This window comes from Cryptomeria japonica, chromosome 3 (assembly GCF_030272615.1).
Source record: "Cryptomeria japonica chromosome 3, Sugi_1.0, whole genome shotgun sequence".
In the NCBI taxonomy this organism is placed as follows: domain Eukaryota; kingdom Viridiplantae; phylum Streptophyta; class Pinopsida; order Cupressales; family Cupressaceae; genus Cryptomeria; species Cryptomeria japonica.
Window position 1 is genome coordinate 154,663,293 of NC_081407.1, and position 19,439 is coordinate 154,682,731.

Here is a 19,439-nt window from a genome sequence, read left to right on the forward strand (position 1 = left end):
GAAGCAGAAGGAATCTAGTGTGAAGGAGTATACCAAAAAATTCTACAACTTGAATATCAGATCCAGACATACTAATGATGATATTGAACAAGTCGTTAGATATTTGAATGGGTTGTGGATGTCTATACAAGATAAACTCAATTTAATCAAGTTGCAGAGTGTTGAGGAAGCCTATCAATATGCATTGAAGGTAGAAGAAAAGTTGAACAAAAGACATGAGTAGAAGCAAAAAGGTAGAGGTGGAAGGTTTTTCGGAGGAATATTTCAAGGAGGAAGAAGTTATTCCAGAGGAAGGGGACCCTGTGCAGATCAGAGCAAAGACAAGGAAGTTAGCAGAGACGGAAGTTCATACCGGAAGGATGATAGAAATTTTTACCAGAGAAGAGAACCTGATGGATACTAGAATGAGGGTTATGGAAAGGAAGACAGGAGACAAGATAAAAGAGTGTTTAGAGGAACCTTCTTTAAGGCGGAGGAGAAGAGCATTGAGCTTTTGAATGTAAGAAGACTAAGAATACCGGAAGGACAACATTGGTGGAAGAAGACCATACCAGATCAGCTAATAAATCGGAAGATGGAGAATTGTTGGTGATGCTCAACAAACACACCTCGAAAGGCATCATTATGTAATAAATGAAGACATAATGGATCAATGATAGTAGTACAAAATAAAATATGCAACATTTTAACAAATGAGTTTGACATGTGCAATTCTAAATTATCAAGTAATAAGATGGAAGAAAGTATAAAAATTAGATAGCAAGTAAATCAAAATGTATGCAAATGTAAGGCATGTTATTTTTGCGAAAAAAGGGATTCCAGACCTCTAAAACAAATCAATGTAACATAAATACCTCAAAGTCCTTTAATAACATTGGAACATGAATAGACTCAACTATAATCCTGAGTGGAGAATTAAGCACTAAGTTTTTGTTGCAAAATAAATGAGATTGTAAAGTGTGTGTTGATTGATATCTAGGATTAATGGTAGAAAAATGATGAATTTGATAGTAAACAACATATATATAAATAATAATTAAAAAAGTAAGCCAAATTTGGAACAAAGACACAAAGAGAGATGTCGATATAAAATTTGCAGCAGAGGATGTTAAACATAGGTGTTGGGCACCCTAGTCTAAAGATGTTTGCAACTAAAGAAGGTGATCAATAATGTAATCAAGACGCCCTAAAGCATTGTATCCCACGGATGCAACCCAAAGCAATAGGATAGGGTGTCTAGTGAATTAGTCCAAGAATTTTTATCTATTTGAAGTTTGTCACAACCTGTAAGTATTTTCTCTACACTCCTCCAACTCTTTCACTATCAAATCTAAACCTACATACAGAAAAAATGGAGAGAAATATTTGTGTTGTCAAGTATAGGGGCTTACCTAGGTCAAACCCTATGTTGGTGTTCCCACCTCTACAACAACTATGATGATTGATAGAGTGCATGCCCTCACAAGCTTAGGTAAAATCAGTGATGAAATATTGTTCAAACTAATAGTATTACCTAAGGTATATATGAAACTCTCTCATGAAGTTCCACATAAAGGTAGTGATGAAATACTAATTATAGAAGTCTTTCAAGTGCTAATGCAATAGCAGGACAATCACAAATGAAAAACATGAAAGTATGCACTTGAATGTAGAATGCTTGTAGTTTGTTGCTCGGTATGTTGATAACTTGGAATTATAGTGCTTGATAAATCATCTCTATAGCTCTTAACCTTATGAATGGTATAAGATTTTTTTGTATAGGGATCATAAGGTTATTTCAAATGTAAGCTGACAACTATCAAGCAAATGCAAATATCTAGAATAGATCACAAATGATGGAGTTGGCATTCACAAATATTAAAATTTGGGTCTCTTTTGGAGGGACTAGGGCATTGGGCACCCTGCTCCACTCAAAAGAGAGATAACAAAAGAGGAAATACCGTTTCGAGGTCTTAAACATAGGACCTAGTAGAGACAATTTTATTTTTTATGAGGATTAAGTTGTAGGGTTCACAATAAAATTATAAGGTGGCATGAAACCTAAATGGGCTTAAAATGATCTAGGCAAAATCACACTAAAGTAGGTGCCAAATAAAGTGTGATATTGTTGAGGTATACAATTTATGACACTACAGAGACATACATTCATTTATCCCTACTTATACCCTCATTTATTGCCCCCCTACACCACCCCAAAGGACCTAATGTTAAAAACATATCAACGGTTGTGCATCTACTAGTCATTGATAGTATCATATTTGATCTACATTGTATCTTTGGCATGATATGCTCACCATCATGTCTATAATTCTAATACACAAGTCAATTAATTCACCAAAAGATTTGAATGAATATGATTTCGAATGGGCCTCCATGTCTATTTATACGCCCTGCAAGCCCATTTCAAAGGCCCGAGCCTTGAACTCTTCATTGCTATACTTCTTTCTTCTCTCATTTCTCTATTTTTTAGAGTTTTCAATATATTTTTATCTTCAGAAGCCCATTTCAAAGGCCCGAGCCTTGAACTCTTCATTGCTATACTTCTTTCTTCTCTCATTTCTCTATTTTTTAGAGTTTTCAATATATTTATTTTCTTCAGAAGCTCATTCAAAAAAATCATTAATTAAAATAAATAACCTACCTTAAAAAAAAAAAAAAAAATTTAAATATAAAACTAGCTTTTATATATATATATATATATATATATATATATATATATATATATATATATATATATATATATATATATATATATATATATATATATATATATATATATAATTTAAGTTGAGTTGTAAGACAAAGAAGTGAAAGATTACAAAACAGAAATAATCTATTCTAGTTGGATATTATTTCAAATAGTCAAATCCAATTTTTACATTCTTATTAGTTTTTACATTCCTATTAGTATTTTTTTAAAGGAAGAACTAATAAGAAAAAATGTTTAAGAAAATATTGTTGATTGTTACTATTGAAGGTTTTTTGGATTTATTAGATGTTGTTCTATGGATTGCTACAGGGAGGGGGTTAAATAGTATTGACTTAAAAAAATGTAGAGATTTAAAAAGAATATAAAAAAGTTAAACCTTGACACTATCTTGCCACCGCCCTACCAACTATGCTGCTAGACAAATAGATGTTACAAACGACAATAACCATTACACTGCCAACTGAAAAGTGAACGTCAAATTTTATTTATAAAGATCATCTTTTGATGAAAACATAACTACCACCTCAATTTCTCAAGTATTTGTATACTTATAATTTTGCTGCCATTGTAAGAAGCCTCTCAGCTTAACTACTGACCTCTCTTTACTTATTTTTTAATAATAAAAAATAATTTACAGTAAATATATAAATAAATAATAATAATAATTTTAAATAACATTTACGAGAGAGAGCGCGAAAGCGCATGACGCTGGTAAAGTAACGTGGAAAGACGTGGTATTAGCATAGCGTAGATAGGTCCTCGGGAGAAGCAAACATCGCACTACAAGACAAACCTTAGCGTGTATATATACTCCCCCACACTCCTCTTCACCATTCCACTGTCTCTCTCATTCTCTAATTTATTGCTTTCTCTGTCTCTGCAAAATCTCTCTCGTGCGCCGTCCTATTCCTTCACTCTCTCCTCTGCCACCCTATTCCTTCACTCATTCCCCTTCCCTGTACTTCCAACTGAAAGGCAATGGAGCATTACAAGGCCCATCCTTACGACTCTTCAGAAGAGAATTTTTACAACAGATCATCGCTTCAGCTGGGAGGCAGTTGGGCGCTGCAGAGAATCGAACGATTGGCCTCTGAGAGCGCAGTGACCATCTTCACCGTAAGCTCGTGCTGTATGTGCCATGTTGCCAAGAGGCTACTGTTAGAGCTGGGCGTAAGTCCTACTGTTTACGAGCTGGACCACCAAAATGGCGGCGAGGAGATAGATAAGGCTCTGCTCAGACTGATGGGTACTGCCCAATCTGTTCCTGCTGTCTTCATAGGCGGAAAGCTCGTGGGGGGCTTAGAACAGCTAATGACTTGTCACATTAGCGGCTCTCTCGTGCCTCTCTTGAAAGAAGCCGGCGCATTATGGCTCTGAAAAAGGATAACCTGGCTGTCATATGGTCTGTTGGTCTGTAGTCTTTTTGATTTACCAAGAAAAAAAGTTTTGTAATTTTTGGTGGATTCGGGTTTGTGCTTAGGGCACTGGGTTCCGTGTGTAATTGTTTTTGTTTTTGTTTTTTATATTTTTGGTTATTTAGACAAGCACTCGAGAACTTGGTCCATGCTTGCGCTGGATTCGCAGCTTCTTTTGTCGGCGCAATGGCGGCTTTTAGTTATCAGAGCCAAGTTTGAACCAGCGCCTGAAAAGAAAGGAAAAACTTGAACTTCAAAGTTTTCTGAGTATATGATATCTGTAAAAGTATTTCAATATTTATCTTTCCACAGCTTTTTTTTACCAGAATTGTGTCTCACGATAAAAATTATGGAAGATGAATTACTTATATATTGTACAGTATAATAGATAACCTGAAATTTTGAATCTAGAAATTTTTTATTTTCAGTTTTAAGTTTTAACGAGGATAATTTAATGAAAACATTGATGTGATTGGAAATATCTTTGATGATAACTATCTCTGTAATATTATTTAAAAATAAATAAAATATTTTCAATCACTTATATGAAGTATCAAAATATCATTTAAAATATTATTATGATTGATTCATCAATGGTATAAAACTATTTTATTGATCATCTAAATGGAGGATGAAGTACTGATTGATCACTTCAACTTTAAATGATCGTAACATTTGGATCTATATAAATACTGCTGGATATTCTCACCTTCAGCCCATCCGCATGTCATCAAACTTTCTTCTTAGACTCTCCTTTTTAGCAATCTTAACATGTTCATCACTGTTATAAATCTCTTCAAGTTTTTTCCATACCTCATATGAAGTTTCAAGACCATAAACATCTACATATTCTGCATCGGACAAAGAACTGATAATAACCTCCAATACTTGATGATTTTCTTGTTGCTCTTTTTTCTGATCATCAGTCAACGTCCCAGTAGGTGCAACATAATAGACCTTCCTCACATATTTGAAAATTCAACATTTTAACCGGTGAAAATCCGATAGGTATGTTTTTGTTCAGGTTTTGTATGTGGTGGACTTTTTCTAGCTTGATATGAAAAGTAAATAATGATTGTGGAATGAAGAAGACAAAGAGTGGGTGTGTACGTTTTTATCCAAGTGCTTGTGCAGCAAATCTGAAAAAGAAAAGATTTTGTGGATTATAGCTTCCGTGACTTATCTTGTAAAGAAGCCCATATTTTCGACTGATTATGACTGTCAATTCAAATTTTATTGATGGCCTTCTGTTGTCGGCGGCTCTATATCATTCATACATCATTACACCTATCTACACTGATAATCGTTTTTTTGGTCCGTGGAAGAAAAACAGAGTTTGATGCAAATGTAATTCAGTTTTTTGTCCGTGGAAGAAAAACAGAGTTATCGACACTTTCATGTACTCACACATAGTCATAAATATTTTTTTTGTTAAGAGGGCTCTTTGTATTTTGAATATATGTGTACATAATTTACGTTTGATGATATTTTTGATATGATGTAAAGTAATATAAGGGTCTAAAAATATTTTTCATATTATTTTTTATACTAAAAACAACAAAACAAGGATGTTGACCCTTTATATTGATAGTCCATTGGTAGAACTAACAAAATACAACACACTAACCTTTAGCATACCAATACCATATATAAAAAATAGCAATGAGTCTTAACAAGATCGTAAAACAATATATAAAGTCTTAATAGCATAAACCAAAAGACCTAGAAAGATAAAAAATAACCAACCAGTGGCTATTTGAGCACATGGCTCCAGTCATCAATAAGGAACTTGAAAAGTTCCTTGCAAATCCCTTCATTCTTAGCATCTTTACCAGGATTTTTTCCTACATTAAACGTTGGGAAGTGGTAGAGCTATGCATCACCCTCATATTGAACTTGGAGATGTTGATCATCTTCTACTCTATCTCCATCACCTTATTCCATATTTTTGGTACTATTATTATGATAATGTTTTGAGGTTAACTATGACCTAATCAACAATATTTTATAATGCTACATGAGGTTATTGCATAAATATCATTTCCAATTGGAAGTATGATCATTTTCAACAATGTTGTTGATTAAAATCTAAAGCTAGAATCAATCTTTAGTGTTTTGAATATTAATTTTATAATTATTTCATTTTATAATGGTAACAGTTATGTATAAATATATTTTTAAATATTTTAAATTTATGATACTTATTGATCTTATGTATCACTAGTATATAAGATGGTAAGTCGTATTCCATCATATATTTTAAGAGTATAAACTTGTATATTAGGTCTACTATTCCCCCCTTAGCTTATATGTATCAATATAGAATTGGCCCAAGTTAGTTGTCATGTGTAGATTTAACCAAAATTCTAAAATTAAGTTAAATTTTGGGTCTATGTTTCCATTCCTTACTTATTGTAATGGTTGAAGCATGGTGTATTTAAGGACTAACCTTAATCCACTTGAATTGTGTAGGAAATATCTAGGAAATTATTGAACACATCTAGAAAATTACAAAAATACAAAAAATATTATATCAACAAAATGTATAATCACATAAATGTTAGAGCATTTTAGCTAGAGTTATGCTTTTCTATCTAAAGTTATGCTTTTCTAGCTCAAGTTTGCTTAGTTATACTTTAGTTGAGCTTTAGTTGAGCTTTATATAGCTCCTTCATGGTTTACTTTAATTCTTCTAAATTTAGGATTAGGGCATCTATTACTTTCTATAAAGCAAGTATTTATGCATTGTAATCTTAATTTGGTAATCTTTTCTTTTGAGCAATATAGCATTCATTTTTGTTGCTCTCATTTGTGGTTTAGTTGTTATTCATTTTCTCTTTGATCATGCAAGCTTGTGTTGCAAAATTCAACTTGGTATTAGAGCATGGATTCAACAAACCCCTTCTCAAGCTTTGATATTTTCTTTTCTCAAAGGCACAGTAGGGTCAGTAGGTTTTCCTTCTTGTGGGGATTTGGAAGTGAACAATTTTTATCAACTTTTGGAAAAAAAATGAACATCAAAAATTTTGGAATTTTTCATTTTTAGAAGCTTTCGGCTTTTGAAAACTTTCCATTTTCAAAAAGTTTCTATTTTCAAAAAAAATCTATTTTCAAAAACTTTCCTTTTTTGGAAATCTTTCAAGCCTCCCAAGCCCTAATTGTCATACAATTGATTTTTTGGTCATAACTTAGTCATACAAAGTTGAATTGCACAAACAAGATATCGCCAGAAAGCTAGTTCTAGCACTAATCTAATGGTGTTGGTTATTTTGTCAAATTTTGCTCTAATTTTTTGTACTAGGTCTATACAGTCATAAGTTTAGTTTCACGCTTTCGAGGCCATATCTTGCACATTTGAACTCCACTTTTTTAAAACCAAATGTCACTAGAAGGGTGGTTCGGTGCATTATCTAGATCTGCTTCTATTTTTCTAGATTTTCCCCCAAATAGATGGTATTTAGTCTTTTGATTTTTTCACTTTATGGTTAACTACTTGGTCATTTTGGCTCCTGGAAACTTTTTGTTTGCATTGAATGACATTTATCGAGTTGTTCTACATGTATTTCTAGCACTTGTCCCTATTTTGGCATTTTGAGCATATTTTCCATTCACTTTATTGTATTTAGATGCACATGAGATAAAGTGCCACTCTTGTGCTTATTTATTAGGGATTTTGCATATTCTATTGTTCCTTATTTTGTACAAGCACTAAATTATAAATTGTCATGGGGGGTTGTGTAGTTCCTTTTTTTTTCATCACGCCTTTTTCCAATGAGAGTCCCTCCATGACAACATCAAATCCTAGTGATTCTTGTCCCATGTGTATGTGCATTGGTTGCATACCCTTTTCAATTGTAGGTACTTTCTTGTGCATGTTTAGATGTTTTTCCTCCTTCATGCACTACTTGGTGACATGCAATTTCAGTGGACTTGTCATCTCACTTCATTGTCAATATTATGGGAGGATTTCTATTGTTGGCGCTAATGCTTTCAGGGTTTCGCTTTGGAGTAGCCTATATATTCAGTATTTCTTCCTATGTACTATCCAGATGTAGTAGTTGTATTTTATTAAGATGGAGCTTTTACCATATAGACACTCTTGCATTCTAGTTTTGTGGAGGCGACTTATCCTTAGTTGATCAGTGTTCTTTAGACTATTGGCACTTACTTTTTACTAGCAGTTTACCCTTGCATGATTGAGTAGTGTTTTTGGGGTTACTCGTGCATATTAATGTGCCATTTGTATCTTCAATTGTCAAAAAAAATTGCCTTTATTTTTTATCTGATTGTTTGAGTAGTTTTGTTGGGAGCACTCATGTAGATTCTTGTCTTCTTGATCCTAATCATCATCTTGTTTTTAGAGGAGGTTCTTCAATCAGCAGTATAGCAGTTATCATTTGACGGTTGTCTGCAAATTCTTCGTGTTTCATAGGATGTTCTAAATGTTCCTATTCTTTTGGGACATTTTATTGGAGCATTCTTAGTCCTTCATTCATTTTCCTCTCTTTGCAGGGGATTTTTATGCCACTGAGTTTTTCTCCTTTTCTTTGGTTTTAAGAAATCCCTTTTTTGTGCATAGTTACCTCGCCATGCCTTTTATTGTCAAGAACCATTCCATGATTGCATTTCATGCATTTAGAGGTCTTTTAATTTTTCCTAAGTTTCACTTAAGGGGGGTTGCGGTGGTGTTAGAGCATTTTAGCTAGTGTTATGATTTTCTAGCTTAAGTTCACCTCTAGTGATACTTTAGTTTAGCTTTAGTTTAGTTTTATTTAGCTTCTGCATGATTTTTTTTGTTCTAATTTTAGGATTAGGGCATCTCTTTCTTTCTATAAAGAAAGCCTTATGTATTGTAATCTTACAATTATAATCTTTTTCTTTTGAGGAATATAGCATTCATTTATAAGTGTTATGGGGGTTGTGTAGTGCATTTTAATTTTTTATCAAACCTTTTTCCAATGAGTATCCTTCCATGAAAACATCAAATCCTACATATTATTGTCCCATGTGTGTGTGCATTATTTCCATACCCTTGTTCAGTTGCAAGTATACTTTCTTGTGCATGTTTAGATGTTTGTTCTCCTTCATGCACTACTTGGTGACATACAATTTTAGTGAAGTTGTCATCTCTCTTCATTGCCAGTATTATGGGGGGATTTCTACTATTGGTGCTAATTCTTTCGCTTTGGGGTGAGCTACATATTTAGTATTTCTTCCTATATACTATCCAGATGCAGTATTTGTGTCTTAGTGAGATGGAACTTTTACCATATAGACACTCTTGCATTCTAGTTTTGTGGAGGCAACTTTTCCTTAATTTATCAGTGTTCTTTAGACTATTAGCACCTGTATTTTTTACTACCAGTTTACTCTTGCATGGTTGAGTAGTGGCATTGAGATTACTCGTGCATGTTTATGTGCCATCTATATCTTTAATTGCCAAATGTTTTTGCCTTTGTTTTCCATTTGACTGTTTGAGTAGTGTTGTTAGGAAAACTCATGTCAATTCTTGTCTTCTTGATCATGATCATAATCTTGTTTTTAGAGGAGCTTCTTCATTTAGCTCTATATAAGTTATCATTCGACAATTGTCTGCAAATTATTTGAGTTTAAGAGGATGTCCTTAATGTTAAAATTCTTTTGTGACATTTTCTTTAATCCCTCTTAGTCCTTCATTCCTTTTCCTCTCTTTTGTAGAGGAGTTTTCTGCCACTATTTTTTTATCCTTTTATCAAGTTTTGAGAGATCTCTTTCTTGTACATAGTTACCTCATTGGGCCTTTTATTGTTGAAAGCCATTATATTCTTGCATTTCACGCATTTAAAGGTATTTTACTTTTTCCTAAGTTTCACTTAAGGGGGTGTTGGTGTGGTGTTAGATAATTTTAGCTAGAGTTGTGCTTTTCTATCTAGAGTTATAATTTTCTAGCTTAAGTTCACCTAGTGATACTTTAGTTTAGCTTTAGTTCAGTTTTATTTAGCTTCTATATGATTTAATTTAGTTTCAATTTTAGGATTAGGGCATCTCTTGCCTTCTATAAAGTGATTCTTTATGTATTGTAATATTAATATTATAATCTTTTCTTTTGAGGAATATATAGCATTCATTTATAAAGTGCCATGGGGGTTGTGTATTTCCTTTTATTTTTCTATGACTCCTTGTGTTGAACATATGGCAAGACTAAGAGGGAGGTGAATTAGTCTAAAACTTTAAAATAGATTAAATATAAATAGCATCAACATACTTAACAACAACACGATAACCATCAACACATGAACACTGATTAGATTTAGGTGGAAAACCAAAACAAAGAATAACCAGGGTGAGAATATAGCTCACAATATATATCAATGGTTTACAATTAATATGGCTTCATGCCAAAGAGTTCACTACTCTAAACTTGTAAACTAAGGTGCACAACCTTAGGCAAGATACAACGTCACTTCTTCAGGGCAAGATACAAAGTACTTTTTAGATACAATAGAAATAATAGATTGAATTGTACACAAAATAGCATCTATCAAAATGTGGATAATCATCATCATCATCGTGTATTACACCTCAATCATAATCGGTCTGCCTAATATACCAATCGAATCAAAATAAACTTTCTAAGTCGACCACTGGATAATAGTTATTGGTTTAAACATGAAAACAGTTGAACCGATTCACAACTTAAGGCTTGGAATACAGATACTACTTGATTATGGAGCTCTTACAATATAATACGACAGACGCAATGAATAGATAGAGATTAGGTGGCGCTCACTCCCCCAACACGGCATTGGCACACCTTTTCTCTTACCACCAAGATTCAAAAATCTTTAGGGAATTTCTATCTCATTACAAAGGGTGCATGAAGAGTATCTACAATGTACGATGCGCACACCCTAAACCACCAAGTATGGGATTTTTGGCCTCTAAAACAAGGTATTTAGTCGCAATTAGGGGACTTGATGGTGACTCATTCGGTGGTGACTCACTTAAGAGCTTGTTGCAATCCTTGTTATAGGATTTTGACAAATCTCACATGAATGTGGATACTAAGGGAACCATCGGAGTATGCTTTTCACCAAGTAGACTCTAGTTTTTGCCTTTGTCAATTTAAATAGTGGACCAAAGGAAAGAACCACTTTGAGTCAATCTTGGGGTGAGTAATTTTTCCCCCAAGGCAAGCTTGCTAGTAAAAGATAATACACTTTCTCTTTCACCCAAGGTCGCACGAAGCGCAAGGACACAAGATACTTGTATTTTATCTTCTTAGGGATTTAATCTAAACAAAAAGTGAAAAGTTACAAAACTTTTGATCACTCAAGTTCTATAGAAGGCAAGGGGAGATGATACACCAGTTATAACTTTTCCAAACACTTGATTAATTCCCTTATTGAAACGAAGTGTTCTCTAAACTAAAAAGTCACAAGACTAAATTTTAAATCAAATATGTTTTAGAGAAACCCCTTCTTTGGTGGTCCTAAAAGAAAACGAGTTAGTGTTTTTTTGGGGGGGCTTCTACATTCGAAATACCTGCACAAATGTCAGTGGGACCAAAAAATAAAGAAATGTTAGCAAATTGGTAAAAACCATATAAGCTTAAGAAGCTAAAAAGGTGTAGAAAAAATAGAGAAACAACATTCATGCAATTCCACAATTCAAACCCGCTACATCTAAGTATACCCTCAAATCCACTGCATGTCAGTTCACATCAGCTATTTTTCAAAAAACAAAGAAAAAGCAAAAACTCGAGAACAAAAAAACACAAAAGACGAGAAAACCCATGATTTATCAATTCAAACTTGTTGATTCTGTTATAAACACGAAAACTATATACCTAACAATAAAATAGAAGAAATGTGTTCCCAATGTGTCTCCTCTTGTTCCCATTGTTTGTTATCTCGTTCCCACTATTTGTTAAAAAATAGACTTAGAGTCGAAATGACTTCCGCTGAAGAAAAAACAACCTTCTATATCATGTGTTTGCCTTCAAGAACCTGAAATCTACAATAAACACACTGAAATAACGGGAAAAATGTGAGATTGAACTGCGAAGTGGGTCCCACCGGGCGTGCCAAAAATGTGTGTAGATAAATGTGAGTAAATAAGAAAGGATTGAAATACAATATTAACAACCTAAACAACACAAATATCAAGAATGTAGTCAACATAAAGACATTTAAAAAGAAGCTAAGTAAACAAGAAATAAGCAAGAAAATGCAAACTTCAAGCCTCTTTTGATGAATATTTGTCCTTTGGTTCAATTCGGTTCAATGTGTGCTCACTTTGATACTTCCAAGATTGCTCAATATAGCTCCATGATAATGCAAATGCAAGATGATGATAATGAAATACAAGATTTAAGCTAAAATGGATGTGAATTGTGGATGCAAAATGGCATGATAACTTTTCTTTAGAATGAGAGTGATGATTTCTGAAGGAAAACTGATGCATTAAATATCAATGGAGAAAAAGTCAGGTTGTTTGAAAAATGCAATACTTGTCCTCCTTGAGGACAAGTGGAAATGCAAAGGATGACATGTGGAAGGGAAGCCAAGTGTCACTTTGGAAAAAAGGACACCCAAATTTAGATTATTTTCCTTATTTATTTGAAAATAGGAATTTGAACATATTAGGATAAAATTGGTTTAGAATTGGTTTGGGGGGTAAGGTTGGTTGGAACCAAAGGTGAGTTAGTGGGTTAGGTTAGAGGAATAGTAAGAGGGAGGTTAAGGTTAGTAGCCATGTGCTCAAATTAGAATTAAATAGAATTGTTTAATTCAAATGGAGGACAAAGAGAAAAAGGACAAAATGATTTAAATAAGACAAATTGACTTATTTGTTTTATTTAATACAAGGGGAAATTAATTTATTAAATGATCAAGGGGATTCATTAATTAATTAATAGGATAATAGATTAATTAATTAAATTAATATAGTTGGGGGGTGACATTAATTAATTAAATAATGTGTAATTATTTAATCAATGAATGTGACTAAGATGACTAAATTCAATTAATGTAATTAATCGAATTTAAGTGTCTACAATTGGATTCACCATTTTATGGTGGATGATTTTTTACAGTTCTTGTTGGTGTCATGTATGAGCTCTTAGATTCTATTTCTTATATCCTATGAGGTTTCTTTGACATCTTAGGTTTCATTGATAAGAGATTATTATCTTCAAGTGATTTTGAGATTTTGATATCTTGGAGCCATAGAAAACTCTTGCACTTCATTATTTTTTGGCTATAATTTGGTTCCTCCTTCATCTATTTATTTGTTAGTATAGAGTACTTGGAAGAGATTTTTGAATTGGTAATGAGATGTAGTTTTCATATCATTGTATGCTTCTTGACATTGTGATAAAGGAGTTAGCCACATATTCTATGAGAATTTCTATAGGACTTGTTAAGGGTTTGATATTTTTATATATTTAGAATTACTCATGTAGTCGGGTTCCAAGAGGTATATGTGTTTTGTATTCAAGAGAGACATCTCTCCTGGATAGGTTACACTTTACTGCAATGAGTTTCTCTAGATGTTATCTATCATATTTCTATGTTTGTTGTTACCTTGGAAACCCTAATTGTAAGATGGTGGATACACAAGGACTTGTATACAAGTTTGGATTGTTATTTTGATAGCATGAAGTTTTTCCTATAATGGTTTATTTATCTTGGCTCAAGATATGGTTGGATTGGATGAGCTAGTAACTTATTATGGTTGATATTCCAACTAGTATGAGGCTAGCAATCAATTAAACTTTTTTTAATAAGTTAGATTTAGTGTTTGTTTTAATTTAGAATTTAGTGGTAGATGGTATGTTTCAATTTGGCATGGTCATTATCCTATCAAAGGCTCATATGATGAAGGATTTTAGGAGTTATTTCTTTAATTTGATTAAATTCATTTATATTCTAGGTATCATGTTGGAGAGCAAAATAAGGTTGAAGAAACAAATTGTATATGATTGGTCAAGTGATACGTTTTCCTTGATTCTCTTCCTATAGATGTATTTATAATGTATGATGTCAAGTTTAATGTCAAATTCATACACAACTATTTATCCAACAATTATAATGTGCCTTTGACCTTATTTAATAATTAATTAAAAATAAAAAATAATATTATTCTGATTTTTTAATGTAATAAACAAATAAAGTTATTGTTGGATAGACGATTCCATATAGCCTCACACAAACAGCAATATTCTAGACAATAACTTCACATCCCCATACAACTCCTAAATCCATTTTTTGTTTAAATTTAAGCAATTGGAGTGTACTCATGCACATTTTTAATTAAGGAAAAAAGATAAATTTGAATCTTTCCCTATTTAATTGGAGCAACTATTACTTAAGACTTGAAAATAAGGGCAGGTCCTCATATTGTGCAGATAAATTATACATGAAAAATTTACATGCAGTGTAAAAAACGATGAAAAGAAATTTGTGCAAGCATATGGCATAGTTTTCAACATGCAATTACTGCTTATTCTGAGTCCCTCTTTCTTTCCATTGCTTATTTTCAAGTTTTAAGCAGTGGATGCTCCACAAAAATAGAAAAAGATTCTATATTATATTTTTCCCACAATTTAAAAATTGCATGGGAACACTCTTATTCAATTCTAAGAGATTTCCACAATCCATCATTTTTTGCTTGTTAACACTCTTATTTTTAAGCAGTGAATAGATTGAAGCAACCTCATGGGAACATGGGGTAAGCTTTGAAAAAAGGGAGAAGTGGGGGATGTGAGTGGGTGCAAGGAAATAAACAGCAACATAGTGAGAAAAATGACAAGTGGCTCCACAAATTTTTTCCTTCTTTTTTATTTGCTTTCAATTCCTTCTAGTAGATCCATAATTATTATTAATAATTTCATTAAAAAATAAGCTAAAGAGCTGTATAGGGATCGAAATGGCTATCCATGCCACATAATTGAAGACTTCTTATCGATGAAGCGATGGTACAATGAACAAACTACAAAATATCCTCATAGATGTGAATATGAGAAATCAAAACTTCAATTATGTAGCATCTAACCATATATACCATAAAGATCTATCGTAAAACAATATATTCAAAAAAAAAAATTTAATTATATCCATGAAACCAAAACGATATGGAACGTTGAAACCGCAAACTACACCCCATTTCAAATCACTCAAGATTCAAAAAGAACCTTAACATCAAATTTACACAAACCCACACACAAAGCAGTATTCCAGACGACAACAACAACAACAAGACTGTGACGTCAAACCGTGACGCAGCTTCGTCCAGTTTGTAAAAGCAAAAAAAAAAAAGTTTCTCTCTCCAATAAAACATCGTAGTTGGTGTCAGAAAATGTTCGACGGAAAAAGAGCGCCGTAAAATTCCTCGCATGGCGGCTCGGGCTGACGACAAACGTCGTCAGAACTCAGGAATATCTTTACCGGCGTGCCAATTGCGGCACATTATCTCTGACGCAGGCGTTAAAACGCCTGCAACTTCTCCCTCACCAACGTGCGATATGAATCTAATCGCCGCCAGATGTTTACAATTTGAGAAAGAGAGAGTGGGAAAGTTGATAGTTGTCCATCTGACAATGATTGAGAGCGCGTGAGAATATGGACGGCAGCTGTCGGCGTTATTGTCGGCGTCCAGCACGACATTCCGCCGCCTGTCAGATTGTGTTTCTTCTCACTTGGCAACTGTTTTCTGTTTATATTCGCATGCAACCTGCTCATGCTCATTCACATGCAAGAAATGCCGCCTTCATCATTACGTCCATTACTCCACTCATATCATCTCCTACGCCAACGGCGCTTTTCGGCCATCACATTGTAGTCAACACTGCTACCTAGGCTCTCACCTCATAAAACGATAAGGTGAGGTCAATTTTGGTTAAATCAATAGTTTTTTGTTTTTTTTTGTAATATCTTATTTCTGGTTAGGTTGGTTTTTTTTAATGGAGGTCCAGATTTTGTGAGCACAATAGTCCAGCAAGGACATGAAGTCTACAAGTACATTAGTCTAGTGAGGGCCTTCACAAAGTAGTTTTTGCCACCCGAGGCACGATCCCGACCTCATCCATTATGATGTTAGAGCCTTGCACTCAGCAAGAGTTGATCCCTAGTTAGGTTCTTTTTGAATCATTAAATTATCTTTATTTTTATTGTGTATGAAAACGATTGGATTATATAGATGACAACATCTCTTTATGATAGTATTGCCTGGACTGTGGTTTGTCGCAGGCATAAGGAGAAGTCTTCCCCCCTCCCCCAAACTCCATTTTGTCAAGGATTGGGAGCTGTTGCCCCTCCTTGAGTTAGGTTTGGGTTGTTGGTTTGACAGGTCTTTCTTTTCTCCTATCTGATTGTTTGTTAGTTTATGTGGAAGTGTTGTTATAGCTTGTCTTTGTTTTGTTCTTTGTAGCTTGCGATTAAAGTGTTGTTAATGTGTGGCTATTGGTTTTTTGGTTGTCTTTATGCCCTTTGGGTTGTTGTATTTGGGGATAGCACCCCTGTTTTGTTGCTTTTAATATCAAAAAAAAAAAAATCACCTCTTTATGGAGTAGATTATAATAATCTTTGTAAACATAGACATCAATACATCTCTATCTATATGTAGTAGATTATAACAACATGAGTTAGCATAGTTGTCGACATCTCTATCTCTATTTAGCTAAGTAAGCATGCATCTAAACCAAAAATTGTGGTAGATTATAAATGTGAGTAAGCATAGATGTCGACACATCTATATCTTTGTGTAGTAAATTATAACAATAAGAGTTAGCATAGTTTTGGCATCTCTATCTTTATATAGCAAAATATAACAATTTGAATAAGCATACATCTAAACCAAAAAGTATCATTTGTTTAAGCAGCCATGTATAGGAAGATCATCTTTATTTTTATGTAGTAGATTATAACAATATGAGTAAGCATGGATGTCAACACATTTCTATCTTTATGTAGTAGATTATAACAATCTAAGTTAGCATAGTTTTCATAGATGTCAGCACATCTTCACCTTTATGTAGTATATTATAACAATTTGAGTTGGCATAGTTGGTTAGCATATTTCTATATTTACGCAATAGACTATAACAATCCGAGTTAGCATAGTTTTCATAGATGTCAAACACGTCTCTATCTTTATGTGGTATATTATAACTACTTGAGTTAGCATAGTTGTCAGCAACTCTATCTTTATAAAGTAGATTGGAACAATCTAAGTAAGCATAAGTCCAAACCAAAATTCATACTTTGACTAACCAACCACATAGGAAGACCCCATTTGTCAAAGATGCCAAGGTGTCTGACATCGATTGAATGTGCTTCTGAGGTTTTGAAGCTTTGTGGATGGTTTTTTATCACATACAATCATTCTCGCTAATTATGTTGAACCAATTGAGTTACAACATTTTAACTGTATTTATTTTCTCGATTTAGATATCAGGCTTTAGCTTTCAATATAAGGAGGTTGTTTATCCATATGTTATAAATTCTTAAAATATTTTTCAAAAAAAATTGTATGTGTGTACGTTTATATATCTAATGTATGTATAGCTTTGGATTTGATGAAGGGATATTTCACCCTACAGCAACAACATAACAATCAAGGAAACGCAAGAGAAAATAATTTTTTTTATTACTCCAAAGGAATAAAGAAATACAATATTCCAAACTCTACAAAATATTAGCCAATTTGGCTTTACAAATATATTCAAGCTTAGAGTTGCGAGACTTACTACTTATGCTTTGCATTGAAGGACTCAACTCTCAATGCCTAAACTTCTATCCTAAGCCCCTATTTATAGTGCTCTTATGCCTCTTGAAATTCGCATGCCCCTTGTAGGACATCAACACATGGCATCAGAAGTTTCCCCATTTATTTTTCTTCATGATTCTAGCTAAGAAAAGACTAAATTTTAAATTTTATTATGTTTGATACTATACTTTATAAAATTGTTATACTAAAATCATCAAGGACAATGATTCTTAAGGGGGGAAGTATGTCAAATCCCCAAATTTTACATAGTATTTCATTCCAATTATGGAAAATTTACTTTTAACTACCACAGTAAATGGTTAGTGAATTGCTATGAATGTAAACATATGTTTGTTAACAACAAAATGAGATGTCGATTTAAATTCTATTATACTCTTGAATTTGCAATGGCATAGTTTTGAAATGCTTATTGAAAGTATATTTGATTATGCATGATGAATTTTACTTATCTAACCCTAAAAATAAATATGATCTAATCGCATGTTTGAATTGACCAAGTGCTAACCAGGAGAAGAGGTCATTAAGCAAACATCACCAAAAGAACGGGGAGAGTATCATTTGGGAGAGGAATATAGATGAGTGGGAATTGTGTCAATGCCATCTCGAGTCTTTGATGCACTAAACTGCTAGTGAGTTCGAGTAAGTACTTTGGTCTTTAGTTTTGGGTCTTTATCCTTGTTTTGGTTTAAGTCATCATAAAACCCTAATGTCGGTCTAGTGTTGAGTCAGAGTGCGTAGACTTGAGATCGTCATTGTTAGTTTGATCATTTCATCAACTGGTCATATCTATTATAAGAGTGAATACGTCTATATACATGCGTAAAATAAATGCAATTATACTTATGTGTATATGTATTTATGAACGTGTTAGTTCTTTTCAAACAAATATATAGACATGATACATACATACATACGTAAAAAAACGTAAATGTATGCATGTTTATTTATGTTTTTCTTATGTAATTATGAGTAAGCATTTAATAACATAAACTATTGGTTTGCTTATTAAATTTATTGTTTATTTTACATGTATATAAATTTATAAATATACATATATTTCTTCTTATCATTAAATAAAATAAATAAATATCAAACATTATGTGTATCAAGTTTTTGTGTATGGGATATTTAATGAGTCAACAACCACATGGTGGGACATACTAACTACCACTTAGTGGTGGGGTGTGATGGCCAAGGCCCACACTCGCCACGTGTGAGTGAGTGTTTAGCGCCAACTTTTGAGTAGGGTTTTTAACGAAAGGTAAGAAAATAGTATGGGGGGAGGTGCATGGTAAAAGAAAATACCACCATCGCTGGTGCCCTATCCAATGGATAAACCCACACACCCTATTCAATCAGAAAAAGATTAAACTCAAGTAAACTCAAGTAATATGTTTTTTTTATATAGTATATCAACCCCATAATATGGTTAAATAGTCAAGTTTGTTAATAAAATAATTTGAGGGAATTTATTTAATATTTTTTATTTTGTTTTTAATGAGATAACCAATTTATGGTTGATAGATGATTATGAGGATTAAATC

At 33.1% G+C, this 19,439-nt stretch overlaps 1 protein-coding gene across 1 annotated transcript; it reads left to right on the forward strand.

Annotated features, from left to right (window-relative positions):
- The first annotated feature begins 3,560 nt into the window (after positions 1 to 3,560).
- On the forward strand, positions 3,561 to 4,429 carry LOC131043902 (glutaredoxin-C1). Its single transcript, XM_057977137.2, has one exon. It carries the CDS (start codon positions 3,689 to 3,691, stop codon positions 4,085 to 4,087), a length of 399 nt encoding a protein of 132 aa, XP_057833120.1. The 5' UTR covers positions 3,561 to 3,688; the 3' UTR covers positions 4,088 to 4,429.
- Positions 4,430 to 19,439: the final 15,010 nt, after the last annotated feature.